Source organism: Chrysochloris asiatica, unplaced genomic scaffold, assembly GCF_000296735.1.
Source record: "Chrysochloris asiatica unplaced genomic scaffold, ChrAsi1.0 scaffold00213, whole genome shotgun sequence".
Taxonomy (NCBI): domain Eukaryota; kingdom Metazoa; phylum Chordata; class Mammalia; order Afrosoricida; family Chrysochloridae; genus Chrysochloris; species Chrysochloris asiatica.
In genome coordinates, this window is record NW_006408731.1 from 124,040 (window position 1) to 144,375 (window position 20,336).

The 20,336-nt window shown below is 38.4% G+C and overlaps 1 protein-coding gene and 1 pseudogene across 1 annotated transcript; one reads left to right on the plus strand and one right to left on the minus strand.

Moving 5' to 3' along the window:
• Positions 1-6,111: 6,111 nt before the first annotated feature.
• On the plus strand, positions 6,112-7,656 carry LOC102836639 (annotated as a pseudogene).
• A 7,036-nt stretch (positions 7,657-14,692) lies between these two features.
• On the minus strand, positions 14,693-15,655 carry LOC102837013 (olfactory receptor 14J1-like). The gene has a single exon (XM_006872837.1). The coding sequence runs from the start codon at positions 15,653-15,655 to the stop codon at positions 14,693-14,695; it is 963 nt and encodes a 320-aa protein (XP_006872899.1).
• Between the last annotated feature and the right edge of the window lie 4,681 nt (positions 15,656-20,336).

The window sequence follows — 20,336 nt, forward strand, 5'->3', positions numbered from 1 at the left end:
AACAAGAATAATTAGCCATTGAATACATATATCAGAAATTAAGTGAGTTGTATTTTTTATAGGACAGTGCTCTATTTTAGCATATTGAATAACCTTTTAGAGAAAAACGAAAATATTGTGAATTTTAAAATGTATTAATTGGTTGGACAGCATAATTGCTAAGGTTCTTTACAGTCAAACAGTTTTGTCATAAGGAAAGCCCCAATAACTCTAAACTCAAAGGTCAAGTAGTATAGTAATATTGTCTGTTATCGTCTTATTTCATTTAAAACACATTGAAATCGATAGCAAAACTACTTTTGCAAAGGAAATACTTACTGGCTACTTTCAGAGTCAGTGTCTACTTTCCTTTATCATTTTTTGGTTTCTCTACAAATCTTCTTTTCATTCACCTTCTCTTCCCTTTCTTTGCATCATCATAAGGGAAGCTCATAAGGAATAAACAGATACATATTTCTGAGAATGAGGAAATTAAAGTTTGGTTCATCGTCCAGTGTTTGAGACTGTGTGGAAGGAAAATAATCAAGCACCTTTAATAAGGTACAGAAAACCAAACCCACTGCCTTCTAGTCAATTAAGACTAATAGTGACCTTGCTGTTGTTGTTGTTATTAAGTGCGGTCAAGTCGATTCTGACTCTTAAGGACCCTGTACAGGGTTTCCGAGGAGAGGCTGGTGAGCCTGAACAACCAACTTTGCAGTACAGTGTATTAACCAGCAGCTCCACACCAGAACTCTTAGTTGTTGTGATTTTTAAGTTCTATTGAGTCAGTTCTGCCTCATAGTGACCTTGCATAGGGTTTCCAAAAAGCGGCTCTTAGGTTTAAATTGCCCACCTAGTAATTAGCAGTCAAGTCCGTTCTCTAGAATGCCTTACCAGGACTCCAATAGTGACTCTATAGGACAAACTAAAATTGCCCCATAGGTTTTCCTCTGGTAGCATAGTGGTTACAAGTCGGGCTGCCAACCTCAAGGTCAGCAGATCAAAATTACCAGCAGTTCCACGGGAGAAAGATGAAGTGTTCTGCTCCCGTAAAGATTTATAGCCTCAGAAACCATATCTAGGGTCACTATGAGTCAGAACCAACTCCACGGTACTCAACAACAACAACAATCTTTATGGAAACCGACTGAAACATCTTTATCCTGCATAGCAGCTGGTAGATTTGAACCTTCAGTAGGCAACTAAGTGGGTAAACACTGTGCCACCAGAGTCCCTTTTTGGTAATAATGGGTGATGAGTCATTTCACAATGAGTACATCAGGTTCCTGGATTTATTTACTTCCATCTGTGTGAGTTCTAGGAGATTTTTTGCAAAAACTGGAGCATGAAAACCTTTCGGGGCTCTATAGTGTGACAGCTCACCATTTTTTAAAATTTTTTTTTTAGTAACTCATTTTCTTAGAAATGATCATTGGAAGAATACTCACCCTTATGGAAGGACTCTATCCCCATTCCTTATGGTGGTGGTGGTTATATGCAGTCGAGTCATTTCTGACTCATAGCAAACCTGTATATATAGGGTTTCCGAGGCTGTAAATCTTTGTGGGAGCAGAAAGCTTCATCTTTCTTCTGTGGAATCACTGTCAGTTTTGAGTTGCTAGACAGTGAGATTAGCAGCCTGACTCATAATCACCACACTATCAGAGCTCCTTAAAGTTTTGTTTTTTTTTATATTTTATTTTGATTTTTGTGAAAGTCTACAGAACAAATTGGTTTTCTATTGAACAATGTGGCATGGATCATAATCTCTATAAAGTAGCAGAGCTCTTCCCACATTCACCCTGGGTTTACTGTTTCCATTTGTCCTTCTTTCCTATGCCCACATGTATTTTAAACTTTAACCCTGTGCAGATGCTGCCCTTCTGATCTTGAATGGTTTATTGTTCTAAGGAGAGTGCTAACCTCCCTGTTGAGTTGATAAGCTTATTTGTCATTTGGCTGAAAGTTGAGCCATGGGAAGAAGTTCGGTTCCAGGCCTGAAAAATATCTAAGAACCTTAATCTCAGAGGTTCTATCAGTCTCCTTTCAGACCACTAAACCGAATCTTTTAATTTATTTCTACATTTTCTTCCCACTTTATCCAGTAACTCCTAATGAGACCCCTTTCAGGGTGATGACAAATACATGCATGACTATAAAAGAGCAAGGACTCCTGGTGAGATGCTATAGGATCAGCATTGGACTGTAAACCAGAAGGACGGCAGTTCAAACCCACCTGTTGCTCCTTGGGAAACATATACAGGTTTGCTATAAGTGCGAACCTACTTCATGGCACTTAACCACAACAGCAGTGATAGAGCAAATGTGTGGCATTGTAGGGTAAGCACTGGACTTACCAGCCACTCTTCAGAAGCCTCGTTTAATGTGGTTATGAGCCCAAACCAACTCAAGGGCACTTAACAACACTAATAGGGAGCAAAGATTTGCCATAACTAAATATATTTAGAAAATTTGTCACTTGACTTGAGTGTGCAGGTCCATAATTTCAGGGTACAAGGCCAAATGACATATAGTCCGGAAAGACAATGCTCAATATTCCTTATCATTTTGAGAGTGCAAACACTTCAGGCTTATCCTCACTCTTACACTTCTCTTCCCTGAAGAATGAACCTTTCTGGCATTTGGGCAGTCTATGTCTGAAATGGGCCAGTGATTTTAGACTTACAATAAGAATGGATATTGAATAAAGTAAAATGTTCAAAAATTTTAGTCGGGCTTCCAAATTTAAGTCTTTTGTCTTACTCTGTGAAAATGAAGTATAAAATTAAACTGTCTAAAATCTCCCTAACTTTATCAGATTCCATCAAAAGCTCATACGAATTAAAGGAAAATAGGAGGAACTAGAAAACAATTTATAGCAATTGTGTTAGAGCTCCCAAAATATTTTCTTCCATATAAACTCCTTTTATTTTGTCCTCTTTTTTCTTGAATTGGCAAAATGATAAACAACCTTGTTTTCCATACTTAGTTTTACTTTGGTTCATGAATATTTTAGCCCGCCCAAATTGCATAAGTAATAATTATCTTCCAACAAGCAAGACATGAAAAGAAAAACAAGAAACAAAAACCTAACATTTTCAATGTTCATTTTGAAAGAAAGACACCATGTTAGAAATCATCATTGAATAAATTTTATTCAGTCCACACATATTTAGCTATTAGGAGATAAGCTTCATTTTTTTTAGAAAAAAATAGGATTCCGAGTACTTTAAGTAACATGATTGAAATCTAAGTCCCCAAAATAGGACTCCAATTGACTGTGTTACATTGCATTTAAAAATTTCTAAGTATTAATAAAAGGCACACAGGAGCATTGAGGTAAAGTCATAATTCCTCTAAAGCATATCCATCCATACTTATGGTTTTATCATGTGTTCTTTGTTGAAATGTTTCACAGTTGTTTTACCAAATACATACATAGACACACAAAATACTAAAATTTCTCAATTAACTGATTTTCCTTAAATGACTCATTATCATAATACATTTATATAAATTTGATCTTTGGATTTAGTTAATCTGTTCTTTTTCAGAGATATTTGCTTAGATTTTGCTTTTTCAAACTCAATTAAAAGAGCATAAGGTCTGGCAGAGTTTCCATAAAGGATTTCCCTCTTTCCTAATTAATGATTGGAAAACTCACCTCAGGTATTTTGATGTGTGAGTAGCAACCACAACTAAACACCAACTTCTGGTCTTTCTTACCAAGAATCAAACATCTTTTAAAACATGCAGATTCCCTGGAGAATCCAGGGTTTTTTGTTTTGTTTTGTTTTGGCTCTCTTAATGGAAGCCAGAGTTAATGATAAAGAGATTTCATTTTCTCTAACCTTCTGTAGCCAAGAAACACTGCAATGAAAATCAACACTCCAAATGCTATAAAATGGTAATGATGAACAGTTGTAATATTGAATTTCAATAGTGACTTAACCCATCATGCATAGAGCATATTTCCTTTTATTTACCACCCTTTCCCCACTCCCTTTTCCCCAAAAGTTCCCCATTTGAAAAGCACCAAGAGGGTTTGCTTTTCTTTGTCACATCTAAAACCTCCTTGCTGTTGTTGATTGCCATCTCAAGTAATATGGAACAATAATTCTGAAAATCAAAGTGACAATTTTTTTGAAAAGTTAGACAAACACATACCATATAATAGTAGCTAACCTAGGATTCCTGGTCTGGCGCTGTGGGTTAATGCGCCAGACTGCAAAGTCATTTGAACTGCAAGGTTGGTGGCTGAATCTCACCAGCTGCTCCTTGGAAACCCTAGACAGGGTCGCTATGGGTGGGAACTGACTCGACGGTCATTAAAAACACCAACAACCTGGAAGTCCTGCTGTGGTGCTGTGGATTAATGCTCTGGACTGCAGGGTCAGTTTGAACCTCAAGGTCGGCAGTTCAAGCCAACCAGCTACTCCTTGGAAACCCTATACAGGGTCTCTATGACTCAGAACCTACTCGACAGCAATTAACAACAACAGCAACAACAATCTAGTCTTTAAAAGAAATCCTGGTGACAGAGCAGTTTAAAGTGTCCAGCTATTAATCCAAAGTTCAGCAATTTGAAACCACCAGCTGCTTTGTTTGAGTCAAATTGGACTGCCATCTTCCATAAGACTTGCAATCTTGGAAACTGTATAGGAAAGTTGTATTCTTTCATATTAAGATCATTATGAATCAAAATCGACTCAAGGCAATGAATGTTTGGTAGTTCAGCCCTAAGTATTTGCCAAAAAAAGAAAACATTTGTCATCAAAATGACTCATACACAAATATTCATCAAATGTTTTATTTGCAGTATCCCTACATTAGAAAATATGTATTTGTTCACTACCAATGAGAAAATAACTAAAGTACACAATATCTATATAATGCAGTACAACCCAGCAACTACAAATCATACTCAAAACCATATACCCAGCAAAAGAAAATAAGTATCAAAGAATGACATGATTTCATTCACATTAAATTCTAGAAAAGGCAAACTAATCTATAGTAGTATAAAGTAGATTAGTAGGCTAGGGAGCACAAGATACAGTCTTAGTTTCATTATTTTCTTTCAATTAAAATGACACTATATAAAATTTTTATTGGAAAGTTTCTTATCTATCTATCTATCTATCTATCTATCTATCTATCTATCTATCTATCTATCTATCTGGAGTTCTGGTGGCACTGTGGGTTAATGCGCCAGACTGCAAAGCCATTTGAACTGCAAGATTGGCAGTTCAAGATCACCAACTGCTCCTCAGAAATCCTATACAGGGTCACTATGGGTCGGAACCGACTCGACGGCACTTCATAACAACAACAATAACTACATATATATATATATATGTATCTAGATATGTAGCACAGTTTAAAAGCTTGTTTGAAACTGATTTTCTCAGTAATCTAACCATCAAAGATCATATACGTGTGCAGGTGACTATCACTTTTTATCTTATTGAACTCAGTGACTCATGACCACTTCCGTGATGCAAATTGTTTACCCTCTGGTTTAGCTGAACAGTCCTGGGCTTTCAGAAACCTCTGATAAAAGTCTCCCACCGTTGTATAAATAGGACACTTTTGGACATTTGAAAAACTTCAAATGATGATTTGAACTTTTGCTATTTTATTTTTATTTGGGTTAATGCAATGACTTAAATGAACTTTGATCTTTGTTTCAAAGATTATAAAAAACGATTTTGTGCATCAAGACCCATAGCTTCCACTGTGCCACAGGACATGATCTCCAGGTAGTGCATTGAAACTGCAGATGGATTTTCCTGAGTGCTTTTATGGTGTTAATTGCATTTCTTTGTAGGGTTGAAAAGTATGGCCTTTGTTTATATACAAACTTTTGCTTTTGGTGTTGAGTGTTTTCAGAATGCCTAGCGTCCAGATAAGGACCAGATAAGGTGTAAGGTTGCCTTGAGAGTTCCTACTGCTTTGATTCAATGTTTATACTGCAAAGTTTTTCTCTCCAGGGAATATAAGTAAAACTTAGTGTTTGTCACCAATAAATGATAATACTACTTTTTTGTTAATATATTCATGAATATCACTAGTGATAGAATTGCACCTACCCACCCCCTTTTTTGTTATAAAGAAAATAACTTTGTAATGCTTGTCATTTCATCTGAGCAAAAATTTGAAGATATGAAAAAAATTTATATCAAACCACTTTTCAATACTCTTGGAACTAGATGGGATCTTGGAGGAACATGTGTGAATTTGGGTTGAATACCTGAAAAACTGAAGCACCAAACAGCTTTGTTAGGGCAAGCCCTACAAGACTCACGTAACTATGGATGGAAAGTCAAGGGTACAGTTAAACATGAGTGGGACAAAGTGACAGAAGCTGTACAGAATCACATCTGCTCTCTGAACTGCAGTTGTCGGGGATTCTGCAGGAAAAAAAAGGGTCACCTATGAAAATGGTCATGAGCAGTTTGTTGGTCCTCATAGGATTAAGGCAACTAATAATAAAGGCAAAGAAAAATATTTACTCAGCAGAGAGAGTTCTTATTGCAACAGGTGAAAGGCCACATTACTTGGGCATCCTTGGCGACAGCGAATACTGCATCAGTAGTGATTATCTTTTCTCCTTACCTTACAGCTAAGACCCTAGAGGTTGGAACAAGCTATGCTGCTTTGGAATGTACTGGATTTCTTGCCGGTATTGGTTTAGATGTCACTGTTATGGTACAGTCAATTCTCCTAAAAGGATTGGACCAGGACATTGCCAAGAAAGTTGGTGAACATATGAAAAGATAGTGTCAAATTTATATGACAATTTGTACCAATAAAAGTTGAGAAGATTGAAGTAGGGTTACCAGGCCAACTCAAGGTGGTAGGCCAGTCCACCAAATAGTAAGGAAACTATTGAAGAAGAATAAATATGGTATTGTTGGTAATAGGATGAGATGCTTGTGCAAGAAATATTGGTTTAGAAACTGTGGGTGTGAAGATAAATGAGAAGACTGGAAAAATTCCCATCACTGATTAGGAGCAGACCAATGTGACTTACATCTATGCCATTGCTGATATATTGGAGGGAAACTGGAGCTCACCTCAGTAACAATCCAGGCATGGAGCTTGCTGGCTCAGAGGCTTTATGCTGGCTCTAAGGTCAAATGTGACTATGAAAATGTTTCAATAACTGTATTTACTCCTTTGGAATAGGGTGCTTGTGGGTTTTCTGAAGAGAGAGCTGTGGAGAAATTTGGGGAAGAAAATATTGATGTTTACCAAAGTTACTTCTGACCATTAGAGTGGACAATTCCATTCAGAGATAACAACAAATGTTATGCAAAAATAGCCTGTAATATCAAAGACAATGAACGTGTTTTAGGCTTCCATGTATTGGGTCCAAATGCTGGAGAAGTTACACAAGACTTTGCTGTTGTACAGAAGTGTGGACTGACCAAAAACCAGCTGAACAGCACAATTGACATCCACCCCATCTGTGCAGGTGTTTACAAAACTCTTGGTGGCCAAGTGATCTTGGGGGATCATTCTCCAGTCTGGATGCTGAGGTTAATCCCCAGTGGGGGTGCTACTGCCAAAACCTCATACTACCCATCTCTTCCCTTGTCCAAATCCAATGCAGTGATCTCAGAAGGTCCGCAGGCTCATGCAACTGTGTGTCCTGGGCTTATCACCTGAGAACTGCTTAGATCTCCTGAGTAGGAGGTGAACAGAAGGCAGTCAGTATCACACTGGGATAACCATAATGGACTTGAAGCTGACCTTGGCAGTTCATTGAGGGGTGCATCCATGAAATCACTGTCCTGAAGCCCACGTGGCAGGCAGTGATGGAACAAACTAGTCATTTTTTGCATGACCTTTCCTTTGTGGATTTTCTCTATTCTCAGTGTCAAGCTTTCTATGTTGATTTTATTTTCCTCCATGGTGTTAATGATACTAGAGATGAAAAAGGTTGTGGAAAAGCAACTTAGGACTGTTGTTGTTGTTCTTGTTGCTAGATGCCATCGAGTCACTGCCGACCCATAACAACCTTATGCACAGCAGAATGAAACACTGCCTGATCCTGGGCCAACCTCACTACTGTTGCCGCGCTTGAGTCCATCCATGCTGCCACTTGGCTATTCCACCTCGTTAGGGGTCTTCCTCTTTTTCTCTGACACCTTACCAAACATGATATCCTTCTCCAGTGACTGGTCCCTCCTGACAATATGTCTGAAGTATGAGAGACGAAGTTTCTTGGCCTCCAAGGAACACCATAACTCAAAAGCATCAATTCTTCCACGGTCTTCGTTATTCACTCTCCAGCTTTCACATGCATATGAGGTTATTGAAAATACCATGGCTTGTGTCAGGCACACCTTAGTCCTCAAGTTGACATCTTTGCTCTTCAACACTTTGAAAAGGTCTTGTGCAGCAGATTTGCCTAATGCAATATGTCATTTGATTTCTTGACTGCTGCTTCCATAAGTGTTGATAGTTGATCCAAGAAGTCAGGACTAGAGCATCCAAATCAAGTGTCTTGTTGAATAGAAGGAAACTGTGTAGAAGGTCTCTATCCTCCTATGTACTTCTAAGGATTCAACTGGACTATTCTACTTCACTGACCTGCTCTTCAATGTCTCTCTTCATAAGGTGTGTGTCCAAAACCAGTCAGTGTAGGGATGACATTGGCCAAATCTGCCATGGGTGTTGGCTGCCTCATTGGTTGTATATACTTTCACTTATGTTTCAGAAGGGAACTGTACATTTAGCCAATCTATTTGAAGCAATACTCACTTCAGAGTGGCACAAAACATGTAACTTGGTTGTAGAGTATGATTTCCACCATTACTATGTAGGTAGATGTAGGGAAATGCAGTAAATGTCCTTACCTTATTTAGTGTCTCTTGTGTTCTTCTGGTTGAGCTGAGGCCTTTTGCAATGGAAAACATTTTACTCATGTAAACCTTTTTACTTTTTTGGTAGCTTTAGCTTTGAGCTATTCGCAAACAGCATAACATCTTTATTTTTCATGTGTGCATGTATCTGTCCCTCTCTGAAAAGGAAATTATTATGAAAACAGATCTCCTCACACTTAGGAGTTCATCTTTTGTGGTCACTGCTTTTAAAGAAACTTCTTAATATCATAAGTTATCATTATTATTATTGAGCACAGGTGAATGTGAAGGATTTTCATTAAAAACTCAAATGGTTTTGAGTTTCTTTATTGAAAGAACAATTACACCTGGTGGGATTTTGGTAGGCCTATTTATTCTTTGGCAGACAACTATTGCCAACTAATTGGAAGAGTTCCATATTTTTGCCAATTACAAAGAGAGGTGACCCAGTGGAATGTGGAAATCATCGGACAATCTCTTTGATATCCTATGCAAGTAAAGTTTTACTAAAGGTAATACAGAAACGGCTGCAAGCATACATTTACAGAGAACTTCCAGAGGTTCAAGTTGGGTTAAGAAGAGGCCGTGGAATGAGGGATATCATTGCTGATGTCGATGAATCTTGGCTGAAAACAGAGAATATCAGAAAGTTGCTTACTTGTACTTTATTGACTATGCAAAGGCTTTCCATTGTGTGGATCATGACAAGCTATGGACAATATTGCAAAATATGAGTATTCCGGAATACTTAATTGTGCTAATGAGGAATCTGTACCTGGACCAAGAGGCAGTTGTTTGGACAGAACATGGGAACACTGAACGGTTTAAAATTAGGAAAGGTGTGCAACAGGGTTGTATATTTTCACCATACTTATTCAACCTGTATGCTAAGCAAATAATTCAAGAAGCTGGGTTGTATGAAGGAAAATGTGGCAGCAGGATTGGAGGATGATTCATTAACAACCTGCACTATGCAGATGATACAACCTTGCTTGCTGAAAGTGAACAGGACTTAAAATACTTTACTGATGAAGATCAAAGAGCACAGCCTTCGGTATGGATTACATCTCGATACAAAGAAAACATAAATCCTGACCACTGGACCAATGAACAACATTCTTATCAACAGGGAAAAGATTGAAGTTGTCAAGGACTTCATTCTTCTTGCATCAACTATCAACACTGACAGGAGCAGCAGTCAAAAGATCAAACTACATATTGCATTAGGCAAATCTGCTGCACAAGAACTTTTAAAGTGTTGAAGAGCAAAGATGTCAGCTTGAGGACTAAGGTGTACCTGACCCAAGCCATGGTATTTTCAATAACCTCATATGCATGTGAAAACTGGACAGTGAATAAGGAAGATTGTAGAAGGATTTATGCTTTTGAGTTATGGTGTTGGAGGAGAATATTGAAAGTGCCATGGGCTGCCAAAAGAACCAATAGATCTGTTTTGGAAGAAGTGCAGCCAGACTGCTCCTTCAGAGTGTTCCTTGGAGGCCAAGACAGCCAAACTTCGTCTCTCATACTTTGGAGATATTGTCAGGAGGGACCAGTCTCTGGAGAAAGATCTCATGTTTGGTAAGGTGTAGGGTTAGAGGAAAACCCCTAACAAGACAGATTGGCCAAGTGGTAGCATTGATGGACTCAAGCATGGCAACAGTAGTGAGGTTAGTCCAGGATCAGGCAGTGTTTCATTCTGCTGTGCATAAAGTCGCTATGAGTCAGTACTGACTCGATGGCACCTAACAACAACAACATTTATGCTTTGTTAGCATTCCAATTTGGAACGGTGCTAGCTCCTTGGATATGTGTGTACATGTCCCAGAGAGGGTTGTTTTAGGCTGCTTCTTCTTACTAACCAGGCTGAGGTTTGAAAGTGCACAAACACCAGGCTGTCTACCAGCACTGTGTGTTGCTCTTTGCCCCCCACCCCTCCACCACTTGGAATCTTCCTCTGTGACTCAGAGCAGGTTTTCAGAGTCCATTTCTAGGCCACCTCAGGGAAGGCCTGCACCTGCCTGGCACAGTCAGAAGAACACCTGCCCCTTCCCACAGGGCCCTGTGTTACCTCTCCTCCCCTCCTATGTGGTTATACAAAGGAAACAGAAAAGGAAACAAAGAGAGGACAGTTGACCGTGATAAGTTTTCATAATAGTTACTTTTTTGCTATTACTCCCTCTCTAGTCTGCCAATCTTTGAAGTTTAGAACAATAGGCAGCTTGAGATGGCTGTGCCTAATTTTGTTGTGATTTTTCTCTTATAAATGTGTTGTTCTACGTCCATAAGAAAGATCAGACTTTGTAGACATTTCCTGTTTAGATTTTATAACTGCCCAATATACTGAAAACCATACTAAATTCTATGTTATAAGTTTTCTGAGGGGAAAAGAAAGCAATGTGAAATATTAAAAGGTATGAATATCCAAGAAAAAAAAATTTCTTTGACATAGTTCTCAGCATCATAACAAAACTCAAACCACCACAGTGTGACTAGCGGACAGAAAAGTAGTGGGCGTTAAATGTTACACACTGTCGATGGTTACGGTGTTACATATGCTCTTACTTTCATTTTTTCATGTAACTTTTGCTATAAGCTACACATTGTGGTCAATTATGACATGCTTACACTAATGGTCAAGGGGGAGAAAAATGAATGTACTCACCAATAATATATTCCTGTTCAGTTATATATCAAAATATGGTAGTGTCTTCACCAATAGACTGTGAATATAATCCTCAAAGCTTAAGATCTCAACCAACAACATCAGAGGAAATGAATTCCATATAGTGTCCTCTTTCTGGCATTGCTCTTCTTAAGTCGAAGTCTCAGGCTACATTGTTGTTGTTGTTGTTATGTGCCGTGGAGTTGGTTCCGACTTATAGTGACCCTGTACAGGGTTTCCAAGGCTGTAAATCTTTACGGGAGCAGAAAGTCTCATCTTTCTCCCATGGAACAGCTGGTAGTTTCGAACTGCTGACCTTGTGGTTCACAGCCCTATTTGTAACCACTACACTATCAGAACTCCTTCAGGCTACATTATCTTATCTTAAAACCTAATCCTATGCTGGTATTTCAATTGTAAGATAGATCCAAAACCAAAGTTTTTGTTTTCTGCTTTAGGTGGTAAAAAACAGTCACTGGAGAAAGATATAATGCTTGGTAAAGTGGAGGGTCAGTGTAAGAGAGAAAGACCCTCAACAAGATGGATTGGCACAGTGGAAGCGGCAATGGACTCAAGCTTAACAAGAATTGTGAGTATGGTGCAGGACTGGGTATTGTGTCATTATGTTGTGAATAAGGTCACTATGAGTTGGAAGCATCTTGATGGCACCTAACAACAATAATATCAATAATAGTAATGTGGGGATTCCTATATCTTAAGATACTGTTCCAAGATATTAGGTCATTGCAATGCATAGATCAGATTTATACTAATGATACAAACATAAAATTACAAAGTAAACTTATTGAGAATGTGAAGTACTTTAATAAAGACAATTAAAACATTTGACTTGATACAAAAAACTCTAGTTTTATTGCTGAAAGCAAACATTACAATATTAATCAGCGAACAGTCTCCAAATTAATTTATATATATTGAATGGCTGCATCATTTTAATAACAAACACAGTAATTTTTAGAATGGATGAAGAGGTTGAAAATCCATGTGTGAGAATACTAATTGACGATAACAAAGAACTTTATAAGCCAAAGAATGAATCTACTACCCAATGTATTTCAGTAAACATTAATCACAATGTTATTTGCCTATCATCAATTATAAATACTAATTAATAAAAAAAGAATTGAAAACATTAGACTAGAAACAAAAATAGCTATGCCATCTTGTTGATTCATTAGGCCTATTAAAATATTAGTTTTATAAAATAATTTCAGAAATTATGGTAAAATATATAAATAGCATACAACTTAAACATTAAAACATGATTTACACAATTTTTCAGGTATACTGAATAGTCTAATATTTGAGGAGAAAATAATTTTCAGTATTAAATATTGAAAGCCATGATCTGATATAATTTAATTTGGTTAAGCCTTACTGTCACAACCTTTAAAAACACAAAGGTAAAAAAAAATATATATATTGCTATAATCAAAGAACACTCTATTTAAAAAATGACCAATAGTTCAAGGTATTGTTTCTTAAGATAGCCTCAATCTAGGTTTATACACTCCTGAAAGCGAAGGTTTCATCTGCCTAATTCTGCCCGGAAGTATTAGACATTCTTCCATTTAAAACACATCAAAATAGCAGTTTTGTGACATCGTCAACTGACTCAAAGTGTGTTATTTTGACATGTTCTTTGAGTATTAGAAATTAAATGATATCTAAAGGTGAAAGCCAAATATTGGCTTTCTTATCTTGTCAACGGAAAAAAATATTGAAGTTGTCAAGTACTTCATTCTTCTTGGATCAACTATCAACACCCACGGAAGAAGCAGTTAAGAAATCAAACAACGTATTGCATTAGGCAAATCTGCTGCACAAGACCTTTTTAAAGTGTTGAAGAGCAAAGATGTCACCTTGAGGACTAAGGTGCACCTGACCCAAGCCATGGTATTTTCAATAACCTCATATGGATGCAAAAGCTTTACAGTGAAAAAGGAAGATCGTAGAAGAATTGATGCCTTTGAATTTTGGTATTGGAGGAGAATATTGAAAGTGCCATGCACTGCCAAAAGAACCAGTAGATCTGTTTTGGAAGAAGTGCAGCCAGAGTGCTCCTTGGAGGCCAAGATGGCTAACCTTGGTCTCTCATACTTTGGACATATTGTCAGGAGGGAACAGTCGCGGGAGAAGGATGTCATGCTGGGTAAGATGGAGTGTCAGAGAAAAAGAGGAAGACCCCCAACGAGATGGATCGGCCAGGTGGTATCATTGATGGTGTCAAGTGTGGCAGTGGTAGTGATGTTGGCCCAGGATCGGACATTGTTTCATTTTGCTATGCATGAGGTCACTATGAGTCGGTTCCAACTCGATGGCACCTGACAACAACAACAACATGTGACAGAGTACAACTGCTCCATAGGGGTTTCTACGCTGCAAACTCTCTGGAAGCAGATTGCTAGATGTTTTTTTTTTTTTTTCTGCAGATCTCCTGAATGTGCTCATACTGCCAACCTTTTGGCTAACAGACAAGCTGTCAACCATTGTACCACCAACATTCCTGGTACCAATGTGTAAAATTGGTATATATGAAAACAAAAATTAAGATGGACATTTGAAGCTAAACAAATGAAGTATAAATGGTTGATATGCTTATTTGGTGGTATTTGGGAAAGTTATCACTATTTTATTCATTCTTTGTTGTAATATTGCCTATTTAGAGACAAAAAATAAAAAAGTGTGCTTGCAATTCTTGTTGTGTACATGTTTATGTCTATACCCATTTATATAGCTAGGGAAAGGAGAGCTGTAGCTGTTATGACCCTGTATAATCTGAGGCTGAAAATCCTTATAGGAGCAGAAACCTTCATCTTTCTCCCACAGAGTAGCTGGTGGTTTTGAGCTACTGAGCTTGGGGTTAGCAGTCAAGTGGCATAACATCACAAAAGGAGAGTAGGAGACTTATATTAAAATGTTATACTTTTAAATTTTTTCTTTATTTGAAAGAACAAACAACTAAAAAGGTATAGCAATTTAACAACTAAAAAAGGTGTAGCAATTATGTGAAGAGTTTCCCTCATACAGTGTTTATTTATGTAATATACTTAATCCACAGAGGGGAAGAATATTTCATTTCATTAATATCACATATAGAAGGAATTCAATATTATTTAATATCTTAGTTGTATATAGTATTATCCATCCATCAAGAACAGAACAAATACAATTTTTCCTTGGTGAATTGTCCACCCAATAGTAACTTTCTGCAAGCTTCCCTCATGGCTTCATTCCTCACACCATAGATAATAGGGTTTAATGTCGGGGGTAGGACTGTATAAAAGATAGAAATCATAAGATCAAAAGTAGATGCAGAGTCTGAAGTTGGTTTTAGAAATGCAAAGGCACCCATGGAGATAAAAAATGAGACAACAAAGAGGTGGGGCAGACAAGTGGAGAAGGCCTTGGATCTGCCCTCCTCAGAGGGCATTCTTAGTACTGTGGAGAAGATGTGGATATAGGAGATGACAATGCAGATGAAGCAGATGAATATCACCACAGACATGAAAACTGACACTCCAATCACTCTAAGGTAATCATTGGAGCAGGAGAGCTTTAGCAACTGGGGAATGTCACAGAAGAACTGGTGAATTATTTTGGCCTTACAGAATGTGATGGAGAATGTGGCTGATGTGAACAAGATTCCAGAGATGCTTCCACTTAACCATATGGCTATCACAGCCCACTGACACTTACTAGGATCCATGATGATCTCATAGTGCAACGGGAAGCAGATGGCGGCATAGCGGTCATAAGACATCACTGTGAGAAGGGTCACCTCAGACCAAGCCAGATATGTGAAGATGAAAACCTGGAGTACGCACTGACTATAAGAAATATAGCCGTCATTCATCAGAGAATTGTCAATGGACTGGGGGACTGTGACAGAAATGAAGCAGACGTCCAGGAGGGAAAGATGCTTTAAGAAGTAATACATTGGGGCTTGGAGATGCTGGTCCACAGTGGTGGTGATGATAATGATGAGGTTACCTGATAATGTTAATAGGTACACCACTAAAAAAACCAAAGCATGTAAAATCTGTAGCCCACGAATGTGGGAAAACCCGATGAGGAGGAATCCACTCATTGAGGTTATGTTTGCCATGATCATTTTGAAGAAACTTATTATGGAGGCAGCTTAAAGAAAGAAGAATATGTAAAATGTGGTAGAAAAATATTAAAATAAAAATTTTTTCATCATTGCTTCTTAAACAATTATGTATTAAGTTCCTGCTATGTATTAGCGGTTCCCTAGTTGTTTAGGGTTCAAACATGTAGCTCACAGTCTACACTAGTAAACCACTAGCTATTGTTGAAAACTGGTCCTGTCAGCGGAGAATAGTTCCATTTGCCCACCAACTTGCATTTCCATTAATGAAAGTCATTGTTTTGTTTTGAGTAAAAGCAAAACAAAACAAATACAGCGATGAGCTATGGAATACATATATCTGAAATTAATGAGTTGTATTTCTTTATAGGACAGTGTCCTGTTTATGGAATGACCCTTTTGAGGAAATCAAGTATTGTGAATTTTAAAATGGATTAACTGGTTGTACAGTGTAATTGCTATGGTCCTTTCCATCCAAACAGTTTTGTCATAGAAAAAGCCCCAGTAACGTGAAGTCAAAGGCCCAAGTGTGTAGTAATACTGTGTTTTCTATTAGCATCTTATTTAGTTAAAATAACATTGAAATGAAGAGCAAAAACACTTTTGCAAAGGAAATACTTACATGTCACTCTCAGATTCAGCATCTACTTTCCTGAATCATTTTTGGTATCCAAATTAGCTATTTCTATAACTCTGGTTTTCATTCACCTTCTCTTCCCTTTGTTTGCATCATCAAAAGAGAATCTCGAAGGAATAAAGTGGTATATATTTCTGAGAATGAAGAATTCAAAGTTTGGTTCATCATCCAGTGTTTGAGACTGTGTGGAAGGAAAATAATTAAGATACTTTCAATAAGGTTCATAAAACCAAACTCACTGCCTTCTAGTCAGTTGAGGTTCATAGTGACCCTGTTGTTGTTGTTGTTAAGTGCTGTCGAGTCTATTATGACTCATAGTGACCCTGTACAGGGTTTCCACGGAGCAGCTGGTGAACCTGAACCACCAACTTTGCAGTGCAGCATATTAACAGCAGTTCCACACCAGATGGACCATGAATAAGGAAGACCATAGAAGAATTGATGCTTTTGAGTTATGGTTTTGGAGAAGAATATTGAAAGTGTCATGGGTTGCCAAAAGAACCAACAGATCTGTGTTTCTTGGAGGCCAAGATGGCCAAACTTCATCTCTCATACTTCGGACGTATTGTCAGGAGGGAACTGTCGCTGGAGAAGGATATCATGTTTGGTAGGGTGGAGGGTCAGAGAAAACTAGGAAGACCCCCAGCAAGATGGATTGGCAAAGTAGTAGCATCAATGGGCTCAAACGTGGCCACGATAGTGAGGTTGGCTCAGGATCGGGCAGTGTTTTGTTCTGCTGTGTGTAAGGTCGCTAGGAGTGCACACTGACTCGATGGTACCTAACAACAACAGCCACACCAGAACTCTAAGTTGTGATTTTTAAGTGTTGTTGAGTCAGTTCTGACTCATAGTGACGCTGTATGTTGTTGTTTTTATGTGCCGTGGAGTTGGTTCCGACTCATAGCGACCCTGTACAGGGTTTCTGAGGCTGTAAATCTTTACGAGAGCAGAACGCCTCATCTATCTCCCACAGAACAGCTGGTAGTTTCGAACTGCTGACCTTGTAGTTTGCAGTCCGATTCGTAACCACTACGCTACCAGAGCTCCTAATATAGGGTTTTCAAAAAGTGGCTTGTGGGTTTAATATGCCTACCTAGTGATTAGCAGTCAAGTGTTTACTCCAGAATGCCATACCAGGACTCCAGTAGTGACCTTATGTTATTAATTGCTGTCAAGTTGGTTCTGACCCATAGCAACCCTGTATAGGGTTTCCAAGGAGTGACTGGTGAGCTTGAACCACTGATCTTTGGGTTCACACGACTTTGCAGTCCAGCGCCTTAGTCTACAGTGCCAAGTTTTCCAAGGCTGTAATCTTTAAGGAGCTCTGGTAGCGTAGTGGTTACAAGTTGGGCTGCCAACCTCAAGGTTAGCAGTTTGAAACTACTAGCGTCTCCCTGGGAGAAATATGAGGTGTTCTGCTCCCTTAAAGATTTACACAGCCTCGGAAACCCTGTGCAGGGTCGCTATGAGTCGGGACCGACTCCACGGTGCTTAACATCAACAATAATCTTTACGGAAGCAACTGCAACATCTTTATCCTGGGTAGCAGTTGGTGGGTTTGAACCCTTCAGTAGGTAGCTAAGTCTGTAAACACTGCCACCAGAGTCCCTTTTTGGTAACAATGGGCAATGTGTCACTTCCCAATGAGTACATCAGGATCCTTGATTTATTTACTTCCATCTGTGTGAGTTCTAGGTGACTTTTGCAAAAACTACAGCATCAATGCTTTTAGGGGCTTGATAGTGTGACATCTCACCAATTTTATTTTATTTTTTTCTTAGTAACTCACCTTCTCAGAAATGATCATTGGGAGACTGCTCACCTTTGTGGCAACTACTCCCTCCCCATTCCTTATGGTGGTGGTGGCTATGTGCCGTGGTCTCAGTTCCGATCCATAGCGACCCTGAATAGGGTTTCTGAGACTATAAATCTTTACGGGAGCAGAAGGCTTCATCTTTCTTCCTTGGAACCGCTGGTAGTTTTGAACTGCTAGGCTGTGAGATTATCAGCCCGACTTGTAACCAGTATGCTACCAGAGCACCTTAGAGTTTTTTAAAAAACATTTTATTTTGACTTCAGTGAAAGTCTACAGAACAAATTGGTTTTCAATTGAACAACGTGGCATGGATAGTAATTTCTGCAACTAACAGAACTCTTTCCACATTCATCTTGGGTTTACTGTTTCTATTTGTCCTTTCCTACGCGCATGTGTATTTTAAACTTTAACCCTGTGCAGATGCTGCCCTTCTGATCTTGAATGGTTTATTGTTCTAAGGAGAGTGCTAACCTCCCTGTTGAGCTGATAGGTTTATTTATCATTTGGCTGAAAGTTAAATCATGGGAAGACGTTTTCCAGGCCTCAAAAGTACTCAAGAACCATAATCTGAGAGGCTCTATCTCCTAGTGAGATACTTTTCAGAGTGGCAGCAAATGTATTTGTGACTATAACGGAGTTCTGGTGTGGTGCTGTGGGTTAATGCACCAGACTGCAAAGCCTTTGAACTGCAAGGTTGGCAGCTCAACCAGCTGCTCCTTGGAAACCCATACAAGGGTCGCCATGGGTCAGAATTGACTTGATGGCATTTAACAACAACAACAACAACAGCAAATAGAGCAAGGACTCCTGGTGTGGTGCTGTTGGATCAGCACTGGAATGTGAACTACAAGGTCGGCAGTTCAAACCTACCAGTTGCTCCTTGGAAAACTAATACGGGTTCACTGAAAGTCTGAACTGACTCTATAGCACTTAAATCAGCAATACTGGTAGAGCAAATATGTGGCACTGTAGGATGAGCACTGAGGGAGAAAGATGAGGCTTTCTGCTACCGTTAAGATTTACAGCCTCAGAAACCCTATGCAGTGTCACTATGAGTTGGAACCCACTCCAAGACGCACCACCACCACCACCACCAGGATAAGCAATGGACAGCAAGGCTGGTTTGAACCACAAGGTCAGCATGTCAAAGTCACCAGCCATCCTCAGAAACCCTACTCAGGGTCTATGATTCAAGGGCTTTTAACAACAATGCAATTTAATAGGGGTAAAGATATGCAAATTTCCTAACCATAACTAAACATCTTTAGAACATTTGCCACTTGCCTTGGGGGTGCAGGACCATAGTCTCAGAGTACATCCAAGCCAACTGACAAAACTCAGTACACAAAGACAGTGTTCTATATTTCTTTTCACTTCAGGCTTATCCTGCCCCCCACATGTTTCTTCCCTGAAGAATGTGCCTGGTTAACATTTAAGTATTCTCTGTCTGAAATAGGCCAGTGGTTTCAGACTTACAATAAAAATTGGTATTAAATGAAATAACGTGTTCTAAAATTTTATTCAGGCTTCCAAATTTAAGTCTTTTGTCTTATTCTGTTAAAATAAAGCTTAAGATTAATCTTTCCAAAATCCCCTCCATCTTTATCAAATTTCATGAAAAGCTCACACTAAGTAAAGGAGGATAGGAGGAACTAGAAAACAATTTGTAGAAATTGTGTTAGAGCAGTTATGTTGTTTCCAACATGTTTTCTTCCTTTGCAACTCCTTTTATAGTGTCCTCTTTTTTCTTGAATTGGTAAAATGATAAGCAAGCTGTTTTTGATACTTTGGTTCATGAGTATTTTAATCTACCCAAGTTGCATAAATAATAATTATCTTCCTATCAACAGGTAAGAAATGGAAAAAAAAAAAACCCTTACATTTAAAATATTCATTTTGTAAAACAGGTACCATGTTAGAAATCATCACTGAATAAAGTTTATTCAGTCCACACACACACATGTAGCTTTTAGGAGATGAGCTGCACATTTTAGGAAAAAATAGATTCAGAGTACTTAAATAACATAATTGAGATCTGAGTCCCTAACAGTGGGACTTTCAACTCACTCTGTTAACATTGTATCTAAAAAATCTCTAAGTATTAATAAAAGACACACAGGCACATTGAGAAAAATTCTAATTACTCTGTAAGCATATCCATCCATACTTATAATGTTGTCAGGAATTATTTGAAGAAGTGTTTCATAGTCGTTTTACCGAATGCAAACATA